Here is a 23,989-nt window from a genome sequence, read left to right on the forward strand (position 1 = left end):
CTTATTTTTGAGTTTATTTTGTTAAACTCAAAATAAATCTAATGTTTGTAACTACAGAGGCTTCTTCTCTCTCATCTGCTCTCCTTCATTCCTCACTTTTGAATCACCGGCAGTCAAACTCGTTCACGTCGGTGCATCTTAAATCTGTTGTCGGAGTGTTTATCAGTAATCATCTGAGCTGCTTACTTTCAGTTTTAATGAATAAGTTGGGTTTCAAAATGCTGCGTTGTGAACACATCTCACCTGTTCTGTCATCACCTGTTCCACAGACGAGCACTCAGCCGTCCAGACGGCTGGTTTCTGTTCACACTGCCGCCGTCAGAGCTTTGTTCAGCCCTGAAGCTGATCTTTTTTCTGATTTCTTTTTTCCTCCCATTTCTCTGGGATATCATTTAGAAAACAACTTCTCTTGCTTAAAAAACAATTCTAATGAAATAGTTTATTTTTTTACTTCTGTGAAGTTGTCCTGGTCAGTATTTGTTCTGTTTTGGAGCGTGGGTGGAGTGGCTGATGAGAGCCGACAGTCGGAGGAAGTGCAGCTCTTCTTCACTCGCTGTGATCCTGAAGGATCTCGGCAGGAGCTGGGCTCTGTCAGGTCGAGGTTGTGTCTGTCTTCCTCTGATCGCAGATGAAAACTCTGAGGCGTTTCCACCTGACCACAGTCTGCTGCTGAGTTTTTAGATCTCAGCTACACTTTGAGACGTTTTGCAACTTTGTGTTGCGTGAGATTGAAGTTCTTGTCTGAAGAGGAAAGAAGCGGTCAGGTTCCTCAATTTGGCGAGACGTTTCTGCCCTTTTGATTGAAGCTGCTTGTTTGCCTGCAAACAGGCTGTAAATGTCAGTTTAGCTCAGAGAACAGGCGTTCTTGTTGTGGTTTTCGGTAGATTTATGGTGTTTATGGTACAAACAGACTTTCCTCTGAACCTGAACAGGTTGAGCAGGAACATCAATCTGGATTTAATCGGGGATTAACGTGACACTTTGGGTGTTTTCTACTCCAGTAGACTCAGTTCAATTGGGGACAAAGATTGAAATATTTGTTATATTTTCAGTTTCTGCGATTCACTTTCACACTAGTTTGTGTCAAATGATCCAAACTAAAGCTGCACCGATTGCAGTTTTTTTTTTTTTTTTTACCGATTGCCGATTACCAATCTTTAAAAAGCCTGACCTTCCAATTCCAGTTTTGGTAAATGCCAATTATTTTTTGTCTGAAATGTTGCTAACTCCAAACATATAGGCATCACCTGGTGGGCCGGTCTGTCAGTCCAACCTCTCACAAAACAGGACAGTGGCTGATTTTTAGATAAGATCAGTGGATAAGGTCGGCTTTCATATAAATATTGGCCAATCACCGATCTCCCAAAATTAAGGAAATTGGCGCAGATAAACTGGTGCACCCCTAATCCAAACCCTTTAAGAGACTTTTACCCTCCTCACCTGTGGGGGCGCTGCATCAAAAACCACCGAAGGAAATTACATGAAAAGAAGACTTCCTTCTTTGCGAAATGTAAACAAAAATCCCATAGCGTCAGATTTTAGCAGTTGTAGGATTTCTCTTTTGTCTTTGGAAAATGTCTCCCGCAAGCGCTCGACTAGCAACTTTTTTTTTTTGTTGTTGTTGTTATATTTACCCAGAATGCCCTTTGATATAGTTCACTTCCTGCTTATGGAACGGTCTACGGTCTGCTTGCATTTACATATTTACTTCAAACAAACCATTTTTAGATCTTTCAACGGACAAGAGTTCATTGTTTTGGTTCAATTTGCACATTCACTCCTCCAAAAACGAACCAGACTTTCTACACAGATGAACTGGAGTTCGATTAAAGTGGACCAAACTGGGCTGGTGAGAATGCATCCTTTGTTTTTATGTCACGTTCTGCTGTAATGTGACCAAATAACATTTCTAAAAGCTGGGAAACAGCTGATTGTAGGAGAAACGTAGCTACTGACATCAGAAAAGCTGCTTCACAACTAATAAGATTTGTAGTCTGGCCTGTGTTGGTTTGTTTTAAAGGTTCTGTCATATTTCTGAAGAAAATAAAAATTAATTCTTCATTGAAACCTAAGTTAAGAAGTCAGTTTGTTGGCCTGATTTAGATGTGAGTCAGTCTCAGCGATTATAGATGTCCCTGATTTAGACTTGAATATTTCCATCATTTTCCCCCAGGCTGTTCGGTCGTTTATATCCCAACTTATTTATTGACCACAATCAGCTGAAAAAATGACTGTGAATGTCTGTAAATCGTCCTAAAATAACAGAAAGGTAGAAGGCAGCTTGACTCTAAGTCTGAATGACAGTTTTCTCTCTTTTCTCAGTTGTTGTTCCATCATAGTTTTCATCGTGAGACTGAGACACAATTTTTATTTTTTAAATATATTTACAACCAGATACAGCTGAACTGTAATAAATAATTACTTCTGTTCTAAATGTCAGTGGTTTTTACATTGACTGTATGTGTATTTATTTTGTACAGTTTTGTCGTAATTACTGCTCTAAATTTGTTGTTTTTTGAACAAACTGACCTTTTTTGAGTCTTTGTACTCCAGTTAACAATTAATCAATTATTAAATTAGTTGATTTTAATTTATTTATCACGATTAACCTGATTAATCGTTTCAGGTGTGCTTTGTGTGAATGTTTGAGTGTTTCTATGTTTCCTCAGAGATGAACTCTGATCCACAGGCGGGTCGGGTTTCGCTCTCTGAGCTCTGATTCTGTTGCAGCCTGAAACCGAATCCCCGCCATCGGCTTCTCTCATACTACTGCAGGGCTTTGACCTCTCACACCTGATGGAAAACACCTGCTGTGACATCACAGCTTGGGGCGGGGCCAGAGGGAAAAATAAAACAGACCTGCCTGGTGTCTTTTTTTATGCCCTGAGTTTTGTCTTACAGGTTTGTCTGTTTATATAAGGCAACATGAAAGCTCTGCTTTCAGGAAACAAACAATTTGTTGGACTTTGTGTGACAGGTGACATGATGGGTGTGACTGGGACTGAGATTTTCTTCCGTCCTGGAAATGATTTCCAGGCCCTAGTTTAGATTTAAAGGCATCAGTTAAGATTGTGAATGAGCTGCTAATCGTGCTAAAGGCGGATAAACAACTTACAGATACAGGAAAACCATTTATCTGCCATCATCAGTGGCCATGCTAACTAGCCTTAGCATTCATGACGGGGAGAAGCTATGTTGTTAGACCTGTCGTAATAAACAATAAATCAATTAATTACATGATAAATTAAAACGAGCTCAATAATTTCTATTTGCATGATTTATTGTTTTTTTTCTACCAAAAAAGTGTATGATCAAAGTCTTCAGTCCGGTGCTTTAGTCTCAATTAACCGTTTTTTGATTTTGTAATTAATTTTATTTGTTGTTTCTGTTGTTTTTGTTTATTTATTTTGGATATTAGAAATATCTTCCAGTTCCAGGGTTAAATATTCATTAGAATTTAAAGTTTATTGATCGTTCAGAATGTGTTCTCGCGTCATTATGCCATGACCACTATATTACTTGAAAATGGTCTCAAAACAACAATATTATTGTTGAAAAGTTCTGGGACAATTTTTCATCCAGCAAAGTTTGTTACTGTGACAGTCCTAACTATGAGACAGATAATCTGTTGAAAAATCAATCTGCTCCACATCTTCCCTGAGCTACGACTGCCATCTGAAGAAATGCACCAAAAATGACCAATCAGAGGCAGGAGGAGGGTCTTAGCGTGGTCAATCAACCGTGTTTATATGCTGCTAAATGTGCTAATGGGGGAGAAAGCTGTTTATCCACTGTCTTTGGTAACGATGCTAACCAGTTTTATCATTCACGACAGGGAGAAGTAAATGATTGACAGCGCTAAGACCCGCCCCCTGCCTCTGATTGGTTGTTTAAAGTTAGCACGGGGAGGGCTAATATTTTTTCTTTACACATAATCCATCTCATATCATACTGTCATGACATGATGACAGTTTCGACAAATATTTTTCACTCTGGTGAAATGTCAGATATTGCAGCTTTAATAGTAATTTAACACAAACTTTCAGGATTTTTAGTAATTTTTCTGTCCGTTTTGTATCCAGATCTGACAAACCATCTGCGCTCCCCTGGTGTTTTTAATGAAAAGCAGCTCACTCTTATAAATACACAACAGCCGTGTTTCCGTGCAGCTGCATTTGGAAACGTTACAGAGCTCGTTAACGAAGGGAACGGAAAACACAACCAGCCAGAGGTGATCACAAACTCATGAGGAATCTGAAATATGTAACGTTTTCTCTGCATTTTGAGTGGAAATGAACCCTGAGAGATTTTCCTGGCCGCGCGGCTCACATGCCGTGTGACTGTGTGTCTGAGGTAAATATTTGCAGAAGCTGGAGGTTAATAAAAGCGCCGCCGCCTTGTTTCCTCCCACCATTCAGACTTTGAACCAGTTCTTGGACCTCAAACAGAAACTCTGCGACCTGGAGGTCAGCAGGGCTCGTGCCGCACGCCGGCGTCTCGCTGCAGAAACTCGACACTTTTGCTTTCGGGTCGGGTCCGACTTGTTTTAGAGGTTTTGTGTGGCAGATGTTTGCTAAATGCCGTGTTGACACACGAGGAAGTGTCTGAGCTCACGGGTTAGTGGTCTGCAGATGGTCATGTGTGAAGTTATGAGTTCAGGCTGAAACAGACCTCAAGTTCTCATCTGGTTCTGATCACAACCAGGAGGCTCATATCTCCAGACTTTGTCTTCTAAAGTGAAATTTTGTCAACAGAAGGAAAAATATGACAAACAGCAAATTAAGAAACAGATTCTAAATTTGAACAGATTCCTAATTACTGATGGATTCTAAGACTGAACAGATTATGTTGGATTCCTTATTTGTTGTCATTTCCCAACTTTCAACAGTTTCCTAAGCAGAGTCCAGATTCTGAATTGATTTATGAAAATTAGGACATTGAACAGATTCTTGTACAGATTTCTGACTATGAACTGACTGCAGAATCTGATCAAAATTCCAACCTGAACAGATTCACAGATAAATTTGACTCAGATTCAGATTCTCTCTCTTTTTCAGTCTTTGTGTCATTTTTTCTCTCTCTTTCTCCATTTCTTTTTTACTTTATTTCTCTGTATTTTTCTTTCTCTTTCTGTCTTTCTTTCTTATTGTTTTTCTTCCTCTGTTTTTGTCTTTCTCTCTTTTCCTTTATCTTTCTTTTACTGTCTTCCTTTTTATTTCTGTCCTTTTTCTGTCCTACCTTCCTATCTTTCTTCTGTCTCTTATCTTTCCTTCCTTCCTTTTTAAGGCTAAGTGTCAGTCATGGTGAAGAGCAAAGAGGGTTACAAAAGCAAATGGAAGTTACTGTAATTTCCTAATACGGTCAGAAATATAAGTGTGTGTGTGTGTTGGTGGTTTTCTCGGCTATAAGAGGAACTGGGTCACTGCAGCAACGCGCCTCTTTGAGATAAGAGTCAGAACCGTCTCTGCAGATGAGGTCCTTCGGAGCAGGACGGACCCGCAGAACGACCTCTGACCCCGTTACAGCGTGTGTGAGGCCATCAGAACCCAGGGATTACACAGACCCACTTCCTGGACTATCTTTGTCATTCGCTGCCCTGTTTCTAAAAATAGCCAGGTTCGGAGGGGAGGCCGAGACTCCGGGGAGGAGAGGAGAGGATGGAAAGGAACCAGGAACACCTCCACGCTCTGAGCTGATGGGCTGTAACGCGTTTGACCACTAGATGGCAGCACAGGGACAAAAACTGGAAAACAAACCCGTGAAGCAGGAAGGAGAAGGCCGGTTCTGTTTTTATTAAACCCATAAAGCTGTGGATCTGAACTGACTCCTCAGTTGTTTGTCTCCCGTCTGACTGGATCAGAAAGCCGATCCATCACTCTCACCTGATCTGGGATCAGTTTCCCTGCAACTGGATGCAGCCGCATGAAGAGGAACCGGATACTGATGAGGTTCATAGTGAGGAAAAGGGTTTCATCATCTTAAAAGTCTGGATCAGAGCTGCCTGGATTCTTAAAACTTATTTTTATTCATCCATCCATTTTCGGGAGGGTTGCTGGTGCCTCTCCAGCTAACGTTCCAGGCGAGAGGCGGGGTCACCATGCAGAGAAACCCCGGGGCCGGGAATCAAACCCAGAACCTTCTTGTTGCAAGGCAATGGCTCTACCAACTGCACCACCGTGCAACTTGACTACAGACTAAAATTAATAATTTTTCAGTTAATTGGATAAATGGAACAGTCAAAGAAAATTCTAAACAAATAAGAACAAATTTTAGAACTGAGTGTTTTGGCTGCTTTGCTGTTTTCTGGAAGTTTGTTCCAGATTAGAGGAAAATGAAAACTGGATGCTGCTTCTTGGAGTTTGGTTCTAGAAAACACCATCCCTACTGTGAAGTACGGGAGTGGCAGCATCATGATGTGGGGGTGTTTTACTACAGGAAGGACTGGTGAGCTTTAGCAAAAACATGTGGCGTCATGAGGAATGAATGTTTTGTGAATGTTGATGTTTCAAACATTTTAAGCTGAACTACGTCTGTCATGATAACAAATTTTGCTGGACAATAAATCGTCAGAGGAATTATCTCGATAAACGATAATATTGTTTTGAGATATGATAATAGCACAATAATAACGCAGGAAAATATTCTCAAAGATCAATAAATTTTAAATTATGTATTTAACACTGGAACTGGAAAGCTTTTTAAATATCAAAAATAAACAAACAATAAATAAAATGAAACTTTAAGTGTCTGTAAATAAAATTATCCTTCAAAATAAGGATTAGTTGAGACCAAAGCACCAGACTGAAGACTTTTATCATCCAGATTTTAGTAGAAGAAGCGAAAAACAATAAATCACACAAATGGAAATTATTGAGCTCGGTTTAAGTAATCGTGTGATTTAATTTCTGTGAACTGAACTTTGAAGAAGTTGTTTGAGAAAATACCAGCTTGTTTCAGACTTTCTGCATATTTTTAACATTGAAAATGTTTAAAGTCAGCTTCTCTCCAATCCTGGTTCCTTAAGTGTCGTTTTTCATTCGTCTTATAAGAAATAAATTCCCATTTTTCCCAGTGAAGCGTCGTGCAGGAAAGGATCTGAGAGTCACACCTTCCTGTTAGCAGCTGACGCTAATCTGTCCAGGCAGCAGAAGGAGGCGACCCAATGGGAGCTGCTGATCTTTTAAGCCTCTTCCAGGTTTCAAATCTGTCCTCTAATTGAAACATAGCAGTGAGAAGAGAGTCTCAAATGGATTCCTGCTGCCTGCGGATGAAGCAGAGCTCGCTGTTTTATGGTCAGGATGCAAAAACTGAAGGTTTTTATCATCGGTTAAGCAGGGCAGAGCTGCAGACAAACATCTGGAAGCTCCCAACTGCAAAACAAAGAAACTAAACCAAAAAAAATAAGATTATGTCTTAAACAAAACCCACACAAATGAGCATAAAATGGTTTGTTTATGTTGAGGCTTTAACTGAACGAATCACAGGTTCAGACCTTGGTTTATATCTACTGCAGAAAGTGGGAGTTAAACTGCTTAAAAAGCATTAAAAAAGAAAAATACTAGCCAGAATAAGCGCAAAATACACATAATATTTTTACAATCACAATGTTAAATATTTTTATTCTCTTATGTGGAAGCACCTTCAGGTTTAACCGACTTTTTTGAGCTTTACTCATGTTTCTAATGTTACTCCCTCATTAAAAACATACCTGGAGTGTTACTTTCATTCTTTCATACATGTTTGAGGAATCTTTGAGTTTTTTCTCCTACAGACTAGCCAGCAGCAATTGGCAAACACCTGGTGGAACCGTTTATCCGCTGAGCTTATTATAGGAACAACTTCTCAGTGCAATGCTAGTAAAAATGTTGTTAAAAGGAAATCAAGGAGCTTCTTAAAGAGACAGAGGCCCAATTTCATGGCATTGATTTGAGAAGTTGAACTTCTTGCAAGTTATGTTTAATATATACATTGTGCAATAAAATGGCAGAATATAGCTGGAAAGTACATAGTAACCTCTCTTTAAAAACTTGTTCCTGCTTTTTTAAAGAAAAAACAAACTAGTTCCTGCTGTTTTAGGGATCATAGAGGCTGAAGTCCAAGAAGAATTGAAAAACCCTCAAAAAATAAATGTATTTTATTAGTTCAAACACCAGATTTACCTTAAAATGCATCAACACAGTGGAATAGTCAAAGCACTAGGAGCAGAAACTGCAGTCTGTTGTATTTCCGCTTCTGGAGTTTCAGCTAATCAGCAGCAGGGAAAACAAATGGCGGCTCAGAACCGAACTTTGTGAAGGCCAAGTAAAATCGCAGCCCAACCTTTCTGCCGTAGAGTTCACCTGCATTCAAGTCCAAATAAATAGAAGCTGTAAAACAAGATGGCGGCTCACTTTTAACTATTGAAACCCAAGGAGTGAATTGGTGGAAAAAAATAATAAATCTATAATCAATATGATCGTCTGATCGCGCAGCTCTGTTTTCACAGCATCCTGAATTCAGTGTGTTGTTTTCCGCCTTAAACCCATCAGAGCAGCTGATCTTTAAGCAGAATCAGAATCAGAGTGTCTAATTAACCCGCGATCAGCCCGTTCTGTCTGCAGGAAGACGAGCCGTGAGTCAGACGCCGTGTTTGGACAGATTAACATGCAGCCTCGCTTCCTGTCATTTTTCTCTCTAATTGGATCCATAATGCAGCAGCGCGCTTTGGCCTTGAAGTGTTAATGAGGAGTCACTGGAGCGGCCGGCGGCTCCATTCATCTCTGCTGAAGAGCGATTTATAAAAAGCAGCTGCAGATCAGCTGGTCCCGGATCAGCCGCTGAGAAATTCACAGAAAATCAAGAGATCCCTGCATTTTTTCTGTCTGTGCATTTATTACTATTTCTCCTCACAAATGATCAAAACATTGAGTTTAAAGTGATGCTAACTCCCACCTGTAGGTGGCAATATTTCTTACTTCTACTGCATTGTTGCCTTAGTATTACTTGATGTCAGGATATATTCCATGATCGATCAAAAAGTTGCATTTACTGTCATTAGTTCTAATATTGTAAAATTACTTAAACCACTGAATTAGCACCACAAAATCTGTGATTTTGATTCCAAAAAAAATCACAAAAACAATCGCAAAATCCTGGAGGGACTGATCAATGTGAAAAGATGTTGAATATTTATCGAAAATTCATGTTTTCCATGTTTATATATTTGAGTTTCTACTGGTTCTAAAAACAGCCCAAGCACACACACAAAAAAAAAAAAAACATCTAGCGTTTTTGTTGGCAATAAGTTGATGTGTTTTGGGTTCTGGAAAATGAAACCAATAAAACATAGCAAATCGGCAGGGACTGCGCTGTTACCTAGCAACCCCAACAAAGTTCCATCCGTTGCTTAGCAACCCAAGCTGAACTCCAGCACGTCTGTTCAGCTAGTTTTACTGCAAGTGTTGTGTTGACTTACCATCCAGAAACCACTTGCTGCATTCTTCTTGGTTGTGCAGGAGGCTCCACTTCTGCTTTTCAAAGGTGTATGGTTGTATAATTGCACATCTGTTTGCAGACATTTTCATGTGCAAATGTAAATGTTGAATTGGGGGGCATGGCCAGCAGCAGCTTATTTAGATTTAAAGAGACAAGACGCCCTAAAACAGCTCAAAGTGGGCAGAACTGATCAGACTAAAATCTGATGATCTCAGAATGATTTTATGCAAAAAAATGTAATCGACATATTTTGTACCACCACAAACCTGTCCTAATCTGTTCAAGGAAGCAAAATAGGTCACCTTTAGATTGAAGGTCCTGACAGCTTAATATTTTTGCAGTTAATGGGTTTTTATCAACTTATTTTGAATCAAACGGACCTTTGGGAACATTCATGATCTTAATTGGGCCTAATTTAGATCATTTCTATTAAGCGGAACACGCGTTAACTGGTCCTGGATCAGTTGTTGGTGAATTGCTTACCGCTCTGGGTACAAACACAAACCTGATCCTGGATCAGCTCTGCTCTCCTCTGCCAGGAAGCTAAATCGGGATGAGTTTGGGTTATTTACGTGTGAAGCAGGGAGCTGGTCCTGGATCAGCGGCTCAGCTCAGCGCAGGGAAGCTGAGGTGAAGCTGCAGTTTTCAGCCCGCAGAGTTTATTTAAACCTTGTGCGTTCACGCAGCGCTGCCTCTGCTCTCCATCTGCGCAGGACCCAGCGTCTCTCCGCCGCCTGTCAGGTTGTATTCAGCTGCGAAGATCCGCCGCTTTCCTTTTATTCTGTTGTTGTTTGGTGTTTTGATTTATTTTAAAACCACTGAACCATCTCTGCCGGTGTTTCTGCCTCTTGGCAGATCGATCTCAGACTTAATGAGACAGATTGCTCTCAGATTAGGCTCAGATTTCCTCTTCTCATCCTCCCGTTTGCTGCCAAAAAACATTTCCGATGCAATCAAACCTTTAAAACTGTCGCCGCTGCTCATTTAACGTTGCTGTTTTTAATTTTAATGAATCGGGACACAAAACATTTGCTTAAAATTAGAAAGTTTGATTTTCAGATCTTGTCTCATGTTTTAAAAAAAAAAAATTTCTGGGTTTTGTAGGAAACTTGTTTTAGAAACAAGAAAAAAATCAGAAGTCAATTTAGCAACACAGAGCTGAAAGTCCTTCCTAAGGAAACAAATGGTAAAAACAAATTAAATGTTGAATTATTTTTAAGGTTTTAATTTGCTTCTCTTCTTATACATTTATATTTAAAATGTATTTATTGAGAATAAAGTGGAAACTTGTTGAATTTAGCAACAGTTCCTGCTGGTTTAACTTGATATCTTCATTGAGAGCAAGATGGAACCAAAACCTAATTTTTTGTGTTCACAAACTTTGCAGAAAGAGATGATTCTTAGTTATTTTAATACAAAAATTAAGATAAAAAAATCCAAAACTTAAATATATGTTCTATAAAACAGTAAAAGTCAAAAATATAATAATTTAATTATGTCTTTTAATATAAAATATATTTTATAAAGTGCATTCACTTGTTACATCTTCATCATCAGACGTCAGCAGCTTCATCAGCTGCCGTGGCAACAATGGTTTTATAATTAAAAGCAGCCGGCGTTTAGTTTACTGTTTGATAAAACTGTTTGGTTTCATGCTGCTGCAGATAACGATCCAGACGCCTGGAAAAACGCCGAGCCAAAGCAGAGCGTCCCAGCTTTCTAACACAGAGCAGAAAACAAGAGAGACGTTGTGAAACATGCAAATGTATGAAAACAAGCTCTGCCTCGTGCAGAAAAAATCTCCCACATGTGACGCAGAATTCAGGGCTTTATATTTCATCGCACTACAGATTATTAATCTTAGCATTGAATTATATTTTACACAGCAGCAGCAGCAATGCAAAATGATAAACTGTGTGTGTCAAATATGTAAAAATGAAGCTGGGAATCATAAATATAAACACAATTTGAGGCATATTATTGTGAAAGTATTCATAGATTTGCTTGGTTTTCTTTTTGTAGCAAAGATTTTTCTTCATACAAATTATCATAACCAGTTAGTAGCATCAATCGCTTTTAGAAACTTCTGAAAATGGCATTTTTTTCCCTCATAAGCCCCACCCACTTCCTCTCTTTGTGACCATATTTGGGTTTTAGCCATGAATCCAAATACCAAATTTAATCAGAAACTGATTGTGGATTGTGGTTTTAAAAATGTAGCGACTCCCAGCGTTAAAATACAACATTTGGAAGGTGTTAAAGCCTAAAAACCTCAACTTTGGTTTGGTAGAAGTGAACCAAAACTTAACTTCTATGCAATTGAAATATATGAACACCAAGCGGACCAAAGACTGCTCCAAAAGCAGGAGGTGGACTGTAACGCAGAGCATTCTGGGTAAATACAACCTAAACAGACATGCTAACTAGCGCTAGTGGGAAAAATGGCTTATGGTATTTTTGTATCAAAGACAAAAGAGAAATCCTTCAACTGCTAAAATCTGACGCTACTCCATTTTATGTTTACATCTTGTGAAGAAGGAACTTGCGCTAAGTGTTTTCTTTTGAGGTTTTCATCTGGTTTCCTTCAGTGGTTCTTGGCGCAGCGCCCCCACAGGCAAGAAGGGAAACAACTTTGCAAATAAGTTTGGATCATTTGACACAGTACAATGGGAAAGTGAACCCCACCACCTGAAAATGTAACAAATGTTGCGATTCTGGACTCGAATCAAACCCAGTCTACTGGTGAGATGGGTAATTGTTGGAAGAGGTGAGAATTAAGCCAGGTGAAGCTACCAGGTGAAACGTGTGATTAGTGAAATAGGTAAGGTGTGAGACAGTTCCCAGGTGAGGAAGCTAACAAGCATAACAGGTGAGACAGGTGACGGTTTAATTACCAAATGATACAATTACCAGGTAAGAAAGTTACCAGGTGAGATGGGTAATTGTTGCAACAGGTGAGAAATAAGCTATGTGTCAGGTGAGATGGGTACCATTCAAGACTGTTATTGGTTGGAACAGGTGACAAGAAAGCCATGTGAAAGGTTTAGATAGCTGCCGGGTGAGACATGCGACTGGTGAAATAGGTAAAGTGTGAGACAGTTACCAGGTGAGGAAGTTAACAAGATGAACAGATGACAGTTTAGATGATTATCATATGAGATAGGTTACAGGTGAGACAGGGGCCAGGTAAGACAGGTAATGGTTTGAACAGGTGAGATGGGTGACAGGTTTAGATAGTTACCAGGTGAGACAGATAACGAGTTAGAGAGCAGGTGAGACACGCAGCAGGTGAGACACGCAGCAGGTGAGACACGCAGCAGGTGAGACACGCAACTGGTGAGACACGCAACTGGTGAGACGGGTAGCAGGTGAGGCTGGAGAGTGACGGTGACGAAGATGAGGGTCTATAAATAGCTGCTGTCCCTGATAATCTGCTGGCAGACGCTCACGTAACGTCTTCCTGATAATCCGTTTGAGCCGACAGTCGAGGAAACACAGCAGGAATCAGGGATCACAACCGCTGCTGCAGACACACTGGGAATACTGGGAACACTGGTGATACTAGTGACTCTCTCTAAAGGTGGAGTGAGGCTGGCAGAACAGGAAGTAGCGACCAAGTTGTCCAGGTTCCTTGCATGTTTCTGTTGACTCGTCTGTTTGGACGTTTAGCTCGTTTTGTTTGTTCTGTCCTCTTAAAGATAATCCATTCAGATTATTTTGTTTCCTTTAACTTGATTTTAGTTTGTTTAACATCTTTTTGTTTTTTCCAATTTATACTTCTTTGGGTTGTTGTTGTCTTTAATTCTGCTTGTTTTGTTGCTTTGTGTCAGTTTTTCATGATGCATCTTTTTGCATTGTTTTGGAGCTTGTTTAGCTTCTTCCTGGGTTGGTTCTTTTGGGTTCTTTGGGCATTTTGCTGTTTTTTATGGACTTTTTCTGTCTCTCTTTGTAGTTTTTTCTTCTATTAACCATTTTTCACCATTTCTGTGTATTTTCTGACAAATTAGTTTGATTCTCGAGGTTTTGACTTCTTTACAGAGGCTCACAGTTTCTTGCTGCACTGCAAAAACACTAATTTTTACCAAGTATTTTGGTTTTGTTTCTAATAAAAAAATCTTAGTTTTCTCTTATTTCAAGTGCATTAACTTGAAATACAGGAAATACCAAAAAAAAAAAAGCTCCTGTAACATTCTTTGAAAGACACAGGAGCTAGTACATTTTAATATTGATAAAATGTACTAGCTCCACTGGCAGATTATTTCACTTATGACATTTTGAAAAATAATCTGCCAGTGGAACTAGTACTTTATTTAAAAATCAATAGTAAGGTATTATTTACTGAAAACAAGCTTCTGTATCTTGTTGAAAAGTTACTTGAAAGTTAGTTTTGTTTTGTTTTTTCGAGACATTTGCATGAGAAACTAGAACCAAAAGTACTTGGTAAGTTTTTGTTTTTGCAGCGATGGATAATGATGTTTGGATCATCGAGCCTCAGCCTGAGCATTCAGACCGCTGACGGCGGCGATTCAGATTTCTGATGTTTTCTGTTCGGAGGCCTGGAAAGCAGCAGGTTGTCGTGGCTTTAATTACAGTTGTGGTTTGCGGCGATGACAGCTTCCTGTCGTCGTGCTGATTCTCCTGAGGAGTGAAAGCCTCACTTCCCGTGAGCGATTTATAATTCATGCTCCAGGTGAACAGGGATCAGGTGCTTCTGTAACCTGAGGAGACCTTTATTCAGCCTGAATGAACCGAGCAGTCAGAGGGCTGCTGTCACCACCAGGAGGAAGTAGACCTCCTCTGCTTCCACGGGAAGAAATTCTGAGATTTCAGGGGAAATTCTGCAGATAAATGGCGTTCAGTCGGGTTTCACCAAACCACACAAACTTTCCTAACAAAAGAGACAGAAAAGAGGAGAAAGAAGCTGCCTGGTCCTGCAGTCTGCTGAGATGTGAGTTTAAAGTGAACCTGCTGGGCATAAAACATGTCAGGTTATTTACCTGCGGATTAACCAGCCTTAAAGGGGCAGCATGACGTGTTTTCCAGGCACATGGTGACATTTTAAAGCATAATCGAGTAGGGCTGAAACGATTAATCGGATTAATTGTGATTAATCGATTATTGAAATAATCGTCAACTCATTTAGTAATCGATTAACAGGAGTGTACAGAATCAAAAAAGGGCTTTTGGTGGAAAAAAACCAACACATTAAGAGCAGTAATTAAGCCAAAACTGTATAAAGATTATATACATTTTGCATTTAAGATACAAACACCTTTGTCTTAATGCATTTCTAATATTGCATGAAAAATGGTTAAATGAAATCTCATTTTTAATCTGATTAATCGATGGTTAATAATTTAAAAGAAACTTGATGTTGCAATTAGACCCCTTGAAAATGGGTCTCTGTCTCTTTAAGAAGGTCCTACTCTTCCACTGACTTAAGCAAGTTGTCACAACAATGCTCCTCCATTATGCCGTCTACAACCGTTCTTAACCTCTGATCCTTACATTTCTGCTAACTGGAACTACAAAAATAAATTCCCTTCATAGAAATGGCAATTTTGAGAAAAGTTTTGGTGCCAGGATGAAGTGGTTTTTCGGCCGTGTCGAAATTTGTGTATTTTGCAAAACTTTAATGGAAAACATTTTTTCGCATCACAAGTCATGTGATCAACAACCGGAAATGATGAAGACAACAGGAAGTCATAGAGGATGATGGCGCAGCATGTTTTTCATATTCACATGTGATCTCAGTTGCATTTTTTATTTATTGGAAACACCAGAATTGCGAAATTGTGTTTCTCTTGACATTAACGAAATACCAACAAAGTTTTGCTCGCATCTGAAATGGAAACGCAGCTGCTGGGAGAGGTTGGTCCAGTGGTCCAGTGGTGCAGCCCTGGTACATTAACACTCCCAACAATTCAGACAGTTTTAGGGGTTTTAATTATCATGAATGATAAATCGACATCTTATCATTTATCGTGATAAACGATACGATAATTGCCATCCCCTACCTCTCACTGAGATCAGTTCCGGTAACTCAGCATAATTTTCTACACCAACAGCCGTAGGAGACCCCTCCGCGTCCAACATGGACACATTTTTCCGTCGTCACTTCAGAAGGAAGGAAGCGTCCCTGGAGGCGGATCCTGCTGCCGCCGCCTGCCGCCAGCGCCGGCCCAGCGTCGCCATCCCCACCAGTAAGGCCCGCCGCCGCTCCAGCGTGGGCCTCCCATCCTCCGGCCTGACCCAGCGCCGTCGCTCCACTGTCCAGCCGCCGGCACCAAAGAGAAAGCATGGCCGCCGGCGCTCCAGCACCACCACGCCCAGCCTGAACCCGCGGTTCGCCGTGTGCCGGAAGAAGGTGGGGAAGCTGCGGACTATTGACACCCACCTGCTGGGGCCGTCCATGCTGCTGGCCAGCCTCATCCAGATGGCGGAGGAGGACGAAGAAGGCGAAGGGGGCGGCCTGGGGGCGGGGCTTCCTGCAGGGGAACAGCAGGTGGAGGTGAGAGGCGGAGTCAGCAACAGAGCGGCATTTTCCCGCTCCAGCAGCCTCCAATCGGACCAAGATGACGACAGCAGCGATTACTCCAGCAACAGCCAATCAGAAGGCAGCCTGCTGTCGGAGACAGAGCAGCTGCCTGAGGAGGAAGAGGAGGGCGAAGCCTCCACCTCCTCCCTCTCTACCTCCGCCCTGCAGGTGCTGATTAAGCCCCCGGATGTTCTGTCCCAGTCGCGGCCCCTGATCCGGGCCCCTCGCTGCCTTCGCAGAAACTCTTCCCAGGTGTTTGCCGGAGATCTGTCCCCATTCGTCTGCTACCGCGGCTCCAGCCAGAGGAAGAGGAGGAAGATCTCCACCGTCTCCAAGGCTGGGAGCCCCTGGCCGGGAAGAGGCCACCTGCTGCCCAGCCGCAAGAACTCAGTCTACTACCTCAACCACCCGGCCTTCTACAGGGGCCCCGGGCCCCTTAGCCCGCTGGGGCCCCACAGCTACGACTCCCGCCTGGAGAGTCTGAGTGCCTTCTTGCTGTATGTAGTCCAGCTGCTGTCTGCACACTAATTTAGCTCTGTGTGATGAAAACTCAAATATCTAAGAACTTAAAGGTGATCTATTATGATTCCTTGAACAGTTTAGGATCAGTCTATACAAAACATGTTCATTACCTCTTTTCACAAAATCATTCTTGGATAATGAGATTTTAGTCTGATCAAAATAGGCTATTTTAAACTGTTTTAGGGCCTCCTGTCACTTTAAATCTAAATAAGCTGCTCCTGGCCACGACCTCCCCACCCCCAAACTCAGCGTTTACACTCGCACGTAAAAATATCTTCAAACAGATGCAAAATTATACAACTGTACATTTTTGAAAAGCAAAAGCAGAGCCTCCTGCATACCAACAAGAATGCAGCAAGTGGTTTCTGAACAGTACGTCAACAGCAAAACACTTGTCTATTCCAGCAGCCATTGTACAGTGCATACAGCGGTAAAAGCAGCTGAAGAAACATGCTGGAACTCTGCTAGTGTTGCTAGCTAACGGGTGGAACTCTGCTGGGGTTGCTAGGTAACGGGTGGAACTCTGCTGGGGTTGCTAGCTAATGGGTGGAACTCTGCTAGTGTTGCTAGCTAACGGGTGGAACTCTGCTGGGGTTGCTAGGTAACGGGTGGAACTCTGCTGGGGTTGCTAGCTAACGGGTGGAACTCTGCTAGGGTTGCTAGCTAACGGGCGGAACTCTGCTGGGGTTGCTAGGTAACGGGTGGAACTCTGCTGGGGTTGCTATTTTACAGAAAACAAAGGAGAGTGAAAACTTGGACTGATGACTGTGTGATGATATAATCTCTATATGTAGAAATACTGCAAGGACGGATAAAATCTTGCTCAAAGTTTTGCTCCAAAGTTTGACATTTTGAAAGCTGTATGAACAAAAATGTTTCTTCTGAGTCAGTCAGGGGAAAAATGTGTGAAATTATAACCTAGAAACCTGATAATTCTTTGTTCAAACATGTAATGGGACATTATATCGGTCAAACGGCTCTCCACCAAGTGTTGTTGGTTGGACTCCAAACGCATGTTTTTTTATTGATTCAACCAAGTCAATTAATTAATTGCACTTTTGTGTAAACATCCTTGTGCTCCTCTGAATATCACTGAAGTTCAGTGCTCAGTCCAAATCGGTACTAAAGGGCTATTTCACTATTTTTAGAAGAGTTTGAGCTGCTTTTTTTTAAGCACAGAATAAAATTAGTGATCAATACTTCTGTAGTAATTAGTGTTTCCAATAATTTACTTCATATATTTTATTTTATCTAAGACATTTCTATGGAACTGAAATGACGTTAGTTCTGGTCACATTTAGTACAATTAATCTTAAATTGCTTTAACGCCCAATGTAAATGAAACTTTCTCAGACGTTGTTTTTCTTCTTCTGCCGTTTGCAGGAAAGCCATCGCCAAGTCGGGCCTGCAGAATGCTGCGACTCAGTCCAACGCGTCCGGACAGACGGACTCTCAGCAGCCCAACAGCACCATCGACTGGAGCGTAAGTCACGGTTTTCATTCAGAAATGAAACGCAGCTGAGTTGTATTCAATAAAACACAGACTCAACTTTAGCTTCACTTTTTGAAAAGCATCAGTTTACATTACAGAAACATCAGAATAGATAAAGGACACATAAAATTATTCCGTCCCATTTTCATGTGTTTTCATCTTATTTTTGAGTAAAAGGTCATTGGATGTTTGTAAAACACAACTATTAAAAGAAAAATACTTTTGCCTAACACTTTCCATTCAAGATAAATTAGAATTAAATTATAAATATGTAATTTAAAGTTTCATGTTTAAAAAAATTATGAAAGTGCCCATTGGAGGCCAAAATTGTTCCAAGGGCCACAAAGGACCCCAGGGCCACACTTTGGATATCCCTGCCATATAGAGTGATACATTTTTCAGCCATATCATCCATCAGTTTGGGATCTAAACTCTGTTTGACTCTGGATTGGTTCCCACTGGATCATTTTTGTGTATTTTGGGATGCAGGAGAACGCCCAGTACGGGGAACACATCTGGTTCGAAGCCAGTGTTTCTGGAGACTTCTGTTACGTTGGAGAACAATTCTGCGTTGCCAAGTCTCTGGTGAGTTCACCTCCACTGGTTTGGTTCTGGTCCCAGACAGCGGGAAAAGAGGAGCGACTCTAGCAGGGCCGGCCCAAGCCTTTCTGGGGCCCTAAGCATGGTTTGGGAAAATGACCCTGGCTCACCGTGAACCCGATCTGTTTTCCAGCAAAAGTCTGTACCTCGGATGAAATGTGCTGGCTGTAAGATATCGGTGCACGTCATGTGCATGGAGCAGCTGGAGAAGGTAAATGAGCTCCAGGTCAGCACCTCGTCTCAGACGTCTCTCCTTCCCAGCTCAACGTTTCTGTCCTCTGCCCAGATTAACTTCAGGTGCAAACCGTCGTTCAGGGAACCAGTGTCTCGAGCCGTCCGAGAGGTCAGCGGCGCATGTTCACGATCTGAAAGTGTTCACTGTTATGTTGAGGTAAATAGTGCTCTGAAAAATGTCTCGTTCTCCAGGCCAACGTCGTTCGACATCACTGGGTCCACAGGAGACGGCAGACTGGGAAGTGTCGGCAGTGTGGGAAGGTTGGTCTCTGACTGGATGAGTTTTTACCCTGTTTCTAAACCAGATTTACTAATTTCCTACAGTAGTTCTTCTCCTAATAGTTGTTTTCCCTCTAAAATTATCACTGGTTTGGGGACATTTAGCAGTTTATGAATGTTCTTTTACGTTGCTGGAAAAACAAAAAGTTCATCAGAACGTCTCAGGAACAAGAATACCATGCTAAGACTTTAGGCAGTAGCTTAAAAATATAGGAATAAATCTAACATTTTCCACATCAACTTATGAAACAACCATTCAAACTTTAAGCAACTTGTTTCTGTTTTTGTAATTGTTTTAAGTTTGAGTTTTTTTCCCCCCCATTTTCCATCAGGATGTTCAGCTTAGTAATAATGTGACACACTCTAGATTCTGACCTCAAGAGAAGTTCTGAAATGTGTTTGATTTAAACTACTCTCACCCCCACAGTTTTATCTCCACATGTACATTTTATAAATCAAAACGTTGGTATTTCTCTCCACTTTCACCCATTTTCTCTTTCACTGTCGCAGGACTTACAGTTTTCCATCAGTTTGACAATAAGTGCAGAGAGCTCACACCCAAACTCTAATTCACTCCCATTTAGCTCAATATCTTTCTTTCTAAAATAAAACTGAAGGCTCTCTTTAACCTTTCGTACCTCCTAAATAAAACTCCGTAGACACATAAAAAGGTGTATGAATGGCCACTAAAAGGTTCTAACACTCGTGGTTCAAGAATTTTTCTGAAACAACTTATAGTTTTTACACATCGACCGTTTGAGGCTGGTGAATGAAACGGTGCTGTAGGCTCCCTAAAAAAGGAGGGAGTCGCCATAGCAACCACACACAGTAGCTGCTGCAGAGTTTCTGCTGCTGGTTACAATCAGAAACTGTTTCAAGAGTTTAGAGCGGAAAGTTTTCTAAAATAAGATGGTGAAATGGGTATGAATTATGAACAGCTTTAAGAAAGTATTTCTCTGTAATTTTATGTGTTATATTGATTGTATGTTTTCTGTATATGTGTTGCTTGACATATTTAAGCAAATGCTCTTTAGTATAATGTTTTTTCATCATAGTATAATTTATTTTTGATCTATGGCCTCTATATTGTATTTGTTTATTTTATAGTTACTTTAATTTTGAATTTATCATGTGATCAATGTACGTCATGTATGTTTTAGTTTGTGTTGAATGTGTGAACCTCAGGAAGAGTAGATGCAGAAAACTGCAACTGATGGAGATCTAATGAATTTATCCAGCAGTTTTCTAGTCATACTGACCACCAGTCAGTTGATATGCAAGTTGAACTTGCATATCAACTTGTGCAAGGAGGAAACTGGAATCAAACCTTTGAGTTTCAGATCGACAGCTTCTCTAATTACCTCCATCATGTCACCAACAGGGCTTCCAGCAGAAGTTTACATTTCACAGCAAAGAGATCGTAGCCATCAGCTGCTCGTGGTGCAAACAGGCGGTGAGTTAACGTCGTTAACATCAAACTCCAGGTAACTTCCTGCCAGCTGACTCTCCGTCTCCGTTTCAGTATCACAACAAGGTGACGTGCTTCATGCTGCAGCAGATAGAGGAGTGCTGCTCTCTGGGGGCCCATGCTGCCGTCATCATCCCTCCAACATGGATTATCAGAGTCCGCAAGCCGCAGGTATTTACTGTCCAGAAATGTTATTTACTCAGCCTCCTGGGTTTAAGCTCCAGATATTTCCTCTTTTTCCTGTCTGTGATCCAGACTTCCCCATCAACCTTTAAACTGGTCTGGAGATCCAGACTGTCTCATTTCATTTTGTTCTTGCTGCTTTTTCACTCAATTTTTATGACGGCATATTAGGGTCACTTTATATGCGGGGAAAATTAGGTGTAAGTTTCCATCAAAAAACTAAAAAGTTTTGAGATTAGTCAAATTTTCTAGAAACATTTTTATAAAAAAAAGAAAAAAGAAAAAATAAATTTCTGAGTTTCAAAATTAAAGACTTTCAACTTTTAAAACTCAGAAATGTCCAGGTTTTTTCTAGAAAATTCTGAAATTAATCTTGAAATTTCTGAGTTTATTTCTTGCAAATTTTCACCTTGTTTTTTCCAGAAAATTTCTGAGACTAATCTCAAAATTTCAGAATTTTTTTCTTTCCAAATTTTAACTTCTGAAGCTCAGAAATTTCCTTATTTTTTATAGAAATTTTCCGAGATTAATTTTAACATTTTAGATTTTTTTTTTATGGATATTTATTACTCCCTTTTTTCTTCCTACAGTTCCTCTAACATGCCATTGTAAATTTTAAAGTCCTGTCTGCCAAAAAACGGTGAAACATTTACCAAATCCCTGACACATGAACCTCAGTTTATCTTGTTTGACTGACAAAGATAAATAATCTGCTTATAAATTAGAGCAGACTTTATCTTCATTTATTTAATTTCTCTTTGGAATCAATAAAGAATTTTTTAATTGAATTTCTAGTAACTCTATCCTCAGTCTAACTTCCACCAAAAAATCTCATTTTTTATTGATCCTTCTGTCTGAAGACTGATCAGGTCCTCAAAGTGTAGAGAAAAACCTGCAGTTGATGATAGTTTCTATTTTTTCTGCAGACGTCTCTGAAATCCAGTAAAAAGAAGAAACGGACGTCACTGAAGTGCAACAAGTCGACCAAGAAGGGAGCAGAGGTCAGCAAAAAGCCGCTTTATGTGCTGAGCAAAATGCTAGCATTAAATAAAGAATCTTCTTGCTTAGTGAATGCAGTTTGGTCAGTAATGACATTGGATGTAGCTTTTTTTGGTTCATAGTGACTTTGAATGCAGCATTTTGTTTAAAACTGAATTGAATGCAGCGTTTTGCATCATGTGTCCGTTCACTTCCTGATCTTTTGGTCGCTCTTCAGCTCCAAGATGGCCGCTGGAAGCCCTTCCTGGTGAAGCCCCTCCCCTCCCAGCTAATGAAGCCTCTGCTGGTGTTTGTCAATCCGAAAAGCGGCGGGAATCAGGTAGTTTTCATTTTGGTTCACATCAAGATCCTGAATGTTCTCAGGAACCAGCTGTGCCAAAATGTATTGATAAAACTCATTATCAAACTGTTAAAATATTAATAAATACTGACTATCTTTTCACATTGATCAGTTCCTTCATTTGTTTTTCTGATCTTTACAATGAAAAACTATTAAAACTCAGCAGCTGACTTGCCGCCTTCCTCCTCTTCTTCTTCAGGGAGCAAAGATCATCCAGTCGTTCATGTGGTACCTGAACCCTCGGCAGGTGTTTGACCTGACCAAAGGAGGACCCAGAGAGGGGTAAGCAGTCTTCCTCACTCGTTGTCATTCCTCATTGGAAGCTCAAACATTTCAGTCAGATCCGTTTCTTTGCTCCCTGCAGGCTGGAAATGTACTCCAAAGTTCCCAACCTGCGGATCCTGGCCTGCGGTGGCGACGGCACCGTGAGTTAAACGATGAATAAAACAGAGCTGTGAATAAAACAGATCCTGTGGTCACATGACCTCTGACCGTTCAGGTGGGATGGATCCTGTCCGTGTTGGACCAGCTGAAGCTCCGCCCCCAGCCTCCGGTCGCCATCCTTCCTCTGGGGACGGGAAACGACCTGGCCAGGACGCTGAACTGGGGAGGGGTGAGTCCAGTCGCTTCGCTGCTGCTGTTTAAAGTTTTATTTTGTTTGTTCCGATTTAGAAATAGAGCTGCAACTAATGATTATTAGTTACCGATTATTCTGATAATCAATTAATCGGATAAAAAAACTGCAATTTGAGGAGTTCTTGGTAGAACAAAATGTATTTTTCTACTGGCTTCATTGCTCCTCTGAGCATCTTCTCTCAGTAAATTACCTTTTTTTGTCTTAGCTAGTGATTAATCAATTACTATATTAGTAAACGATTATTTCAGTAATCGATTAATCACAATTGATCGTTTCAGCCCTGTTTAGAAATGTAAACTTTAGGTTAAGACCCTGAGCATAAATAAAGTTGTTTTCCAGTCATCCTGCTGTGCTCCGGTCTCAGGGTTACACCGACGAACCGATCACAAAGATCCTGTCGCACGTGGAGGACGGGAACGTCGTCCAGCTGGACCGATGGAACCTCAACGTGGAACCGAACACCGAGGCTCGACCCGAGGAGCGAGATGAGCAGCAGACCGACAAGGTCAGCTCTGGTTTGGCGTAGATGAAACCGAGCGTTCCCTCAGCTGCGTCACGGTTCGTTTACGTTTGCTTTTCAGCTCCCGATCGACGTCTTCAACAACTACTTCAGCCTGGGCTTCGACGCTCACGTCACACTGGGCTTCCACGAATCCAGAGGTCAGTCCAGCCCAGGGTTACAGGAGTTTGGGGTTTTTCATTGTGGCTTATTTTGTTGTGACTTTGTGTTGAATTTAGTTAGTTATTTTTAGGAGTCTGCTAGTTTTCAATGAGTTATTATATTGCTTAGTTTTAGTTTAGTTTTTATGAGCTATAGTAGCAGTTTAAGTTTTTTCATACTTTGATTAATTTTTAGGTGCAGAATTCAAAAGGAAGAGACAGTTTTCCAAAAATGTACTTAATTATTGTTGAACAATCAACTGGTGTTGCCATTTTGCAGGCTAGTGTTTCGTTTTAGCTGCCAAGTTCTCAACATAACATGCTATATCTCAAAGTTACGTGTGAAATATAAAAGAAAAAGGGACATAGTGCTTTACTATTAATTGTCAACACTACAACAACTAGATTACAATGTTATGTTTAATAAAAAAAATAGCAAGGGAGAGGGAAGTAGGTCAGCTAAGCTAGCTTGACTTTAACAACTTTATCATGTAGATGCTCTGTGGAATTTGATGAGATTCGGTTCAGTTAAAAAATAAAAAATGGGGACCTAAACACCAAGT

At 40.7% G+C, this 23,989-nt stretch overlaps 1 protein-coding gene across 5 annotated transcripts in view; it reads left to right on the forward strand.

Annotated features, from left to right (window-relative positions):
- dgkzb (diacylglycerol kinase, zeta b) overlaps positions 1–23,989 on the forward strand; it is a 54,760-nt gene that overhangs the window by 13,605 nt on the left and 17,166 nt on the right. For 2 of the 5 annotated variants that reach the window (XM_007567473.2, XM_007567474.2), the window contains exons 2-15: positions 17,918–18,017; positions 18,516–18,611; positions 18,760–18,837; positions 18,913–18,969; positions 19,053–19,121; positions 20,521–20,592; positions 20,662–20,778; positions 21,717–21,791; positions 22,007–22,108; positions 22,329–22,411; positions 22,494–22,554; positions 22,629–22,742; positions 23,131–23,271; positions 23,348–23,426. In XM_007567473.2, the coding sequence (XP_007567535.1) occupies positions 17,918–18,017; positions 18,516–18,611; positions 18,760–18,837; positions 18,913–18,969; positions 19,053–19,121; positions 20,521–20,592; positions 20,662–20,778; positions 21,717–21,791; positions 22,007–22,108; positions 22,329–22,411; positions 22,494–22,554; positions 22,629–22,742; positions 23,131–23,271; positions 23,348–23,426 (1,244 nt within the window). Of the gene's footprint in view, positions 1–10,123; positions 10,216–13,810; positions 14,423–14,787; positions 16,510–17,917; positions 18,018–18,515; positions 18,612–18,759; positions 18,838–18,912; positions 18,970–19,052; positions 19,122–20,520; positions 20,593–20,661; positions 20,779–21,716; positions 21,792–22,006; positions 22,109–22,328; positions 22,412–22,493; positions 22,555–22,628; positions 22,743–23,130; positions 23,272–23,347; positions 23,427–23,989 lie in introns of those variants that run through there. The other 3 variants (XM_016679386.1, XM_016679388.1, XM_016679387.1) reach the window with 3 other exon arrangements.

The sequence above is a fragment of the Poecilia formosa genome, unplaced genomic scaffold (genome assembly GCF_000485575.1).
Source record: "Poecilia formosa unplaced genomic scaffold, Poecilia_formosa-5.1.2 Scaffold209, whole genome shotgun sequence".
NCBI classification, from domain to species: Eukaryota; Metazoa; Chordata; class Actinopteri; order Cyprinodontiformes; family Poeciliidae; genus Poecilia; species Poecilia formosa.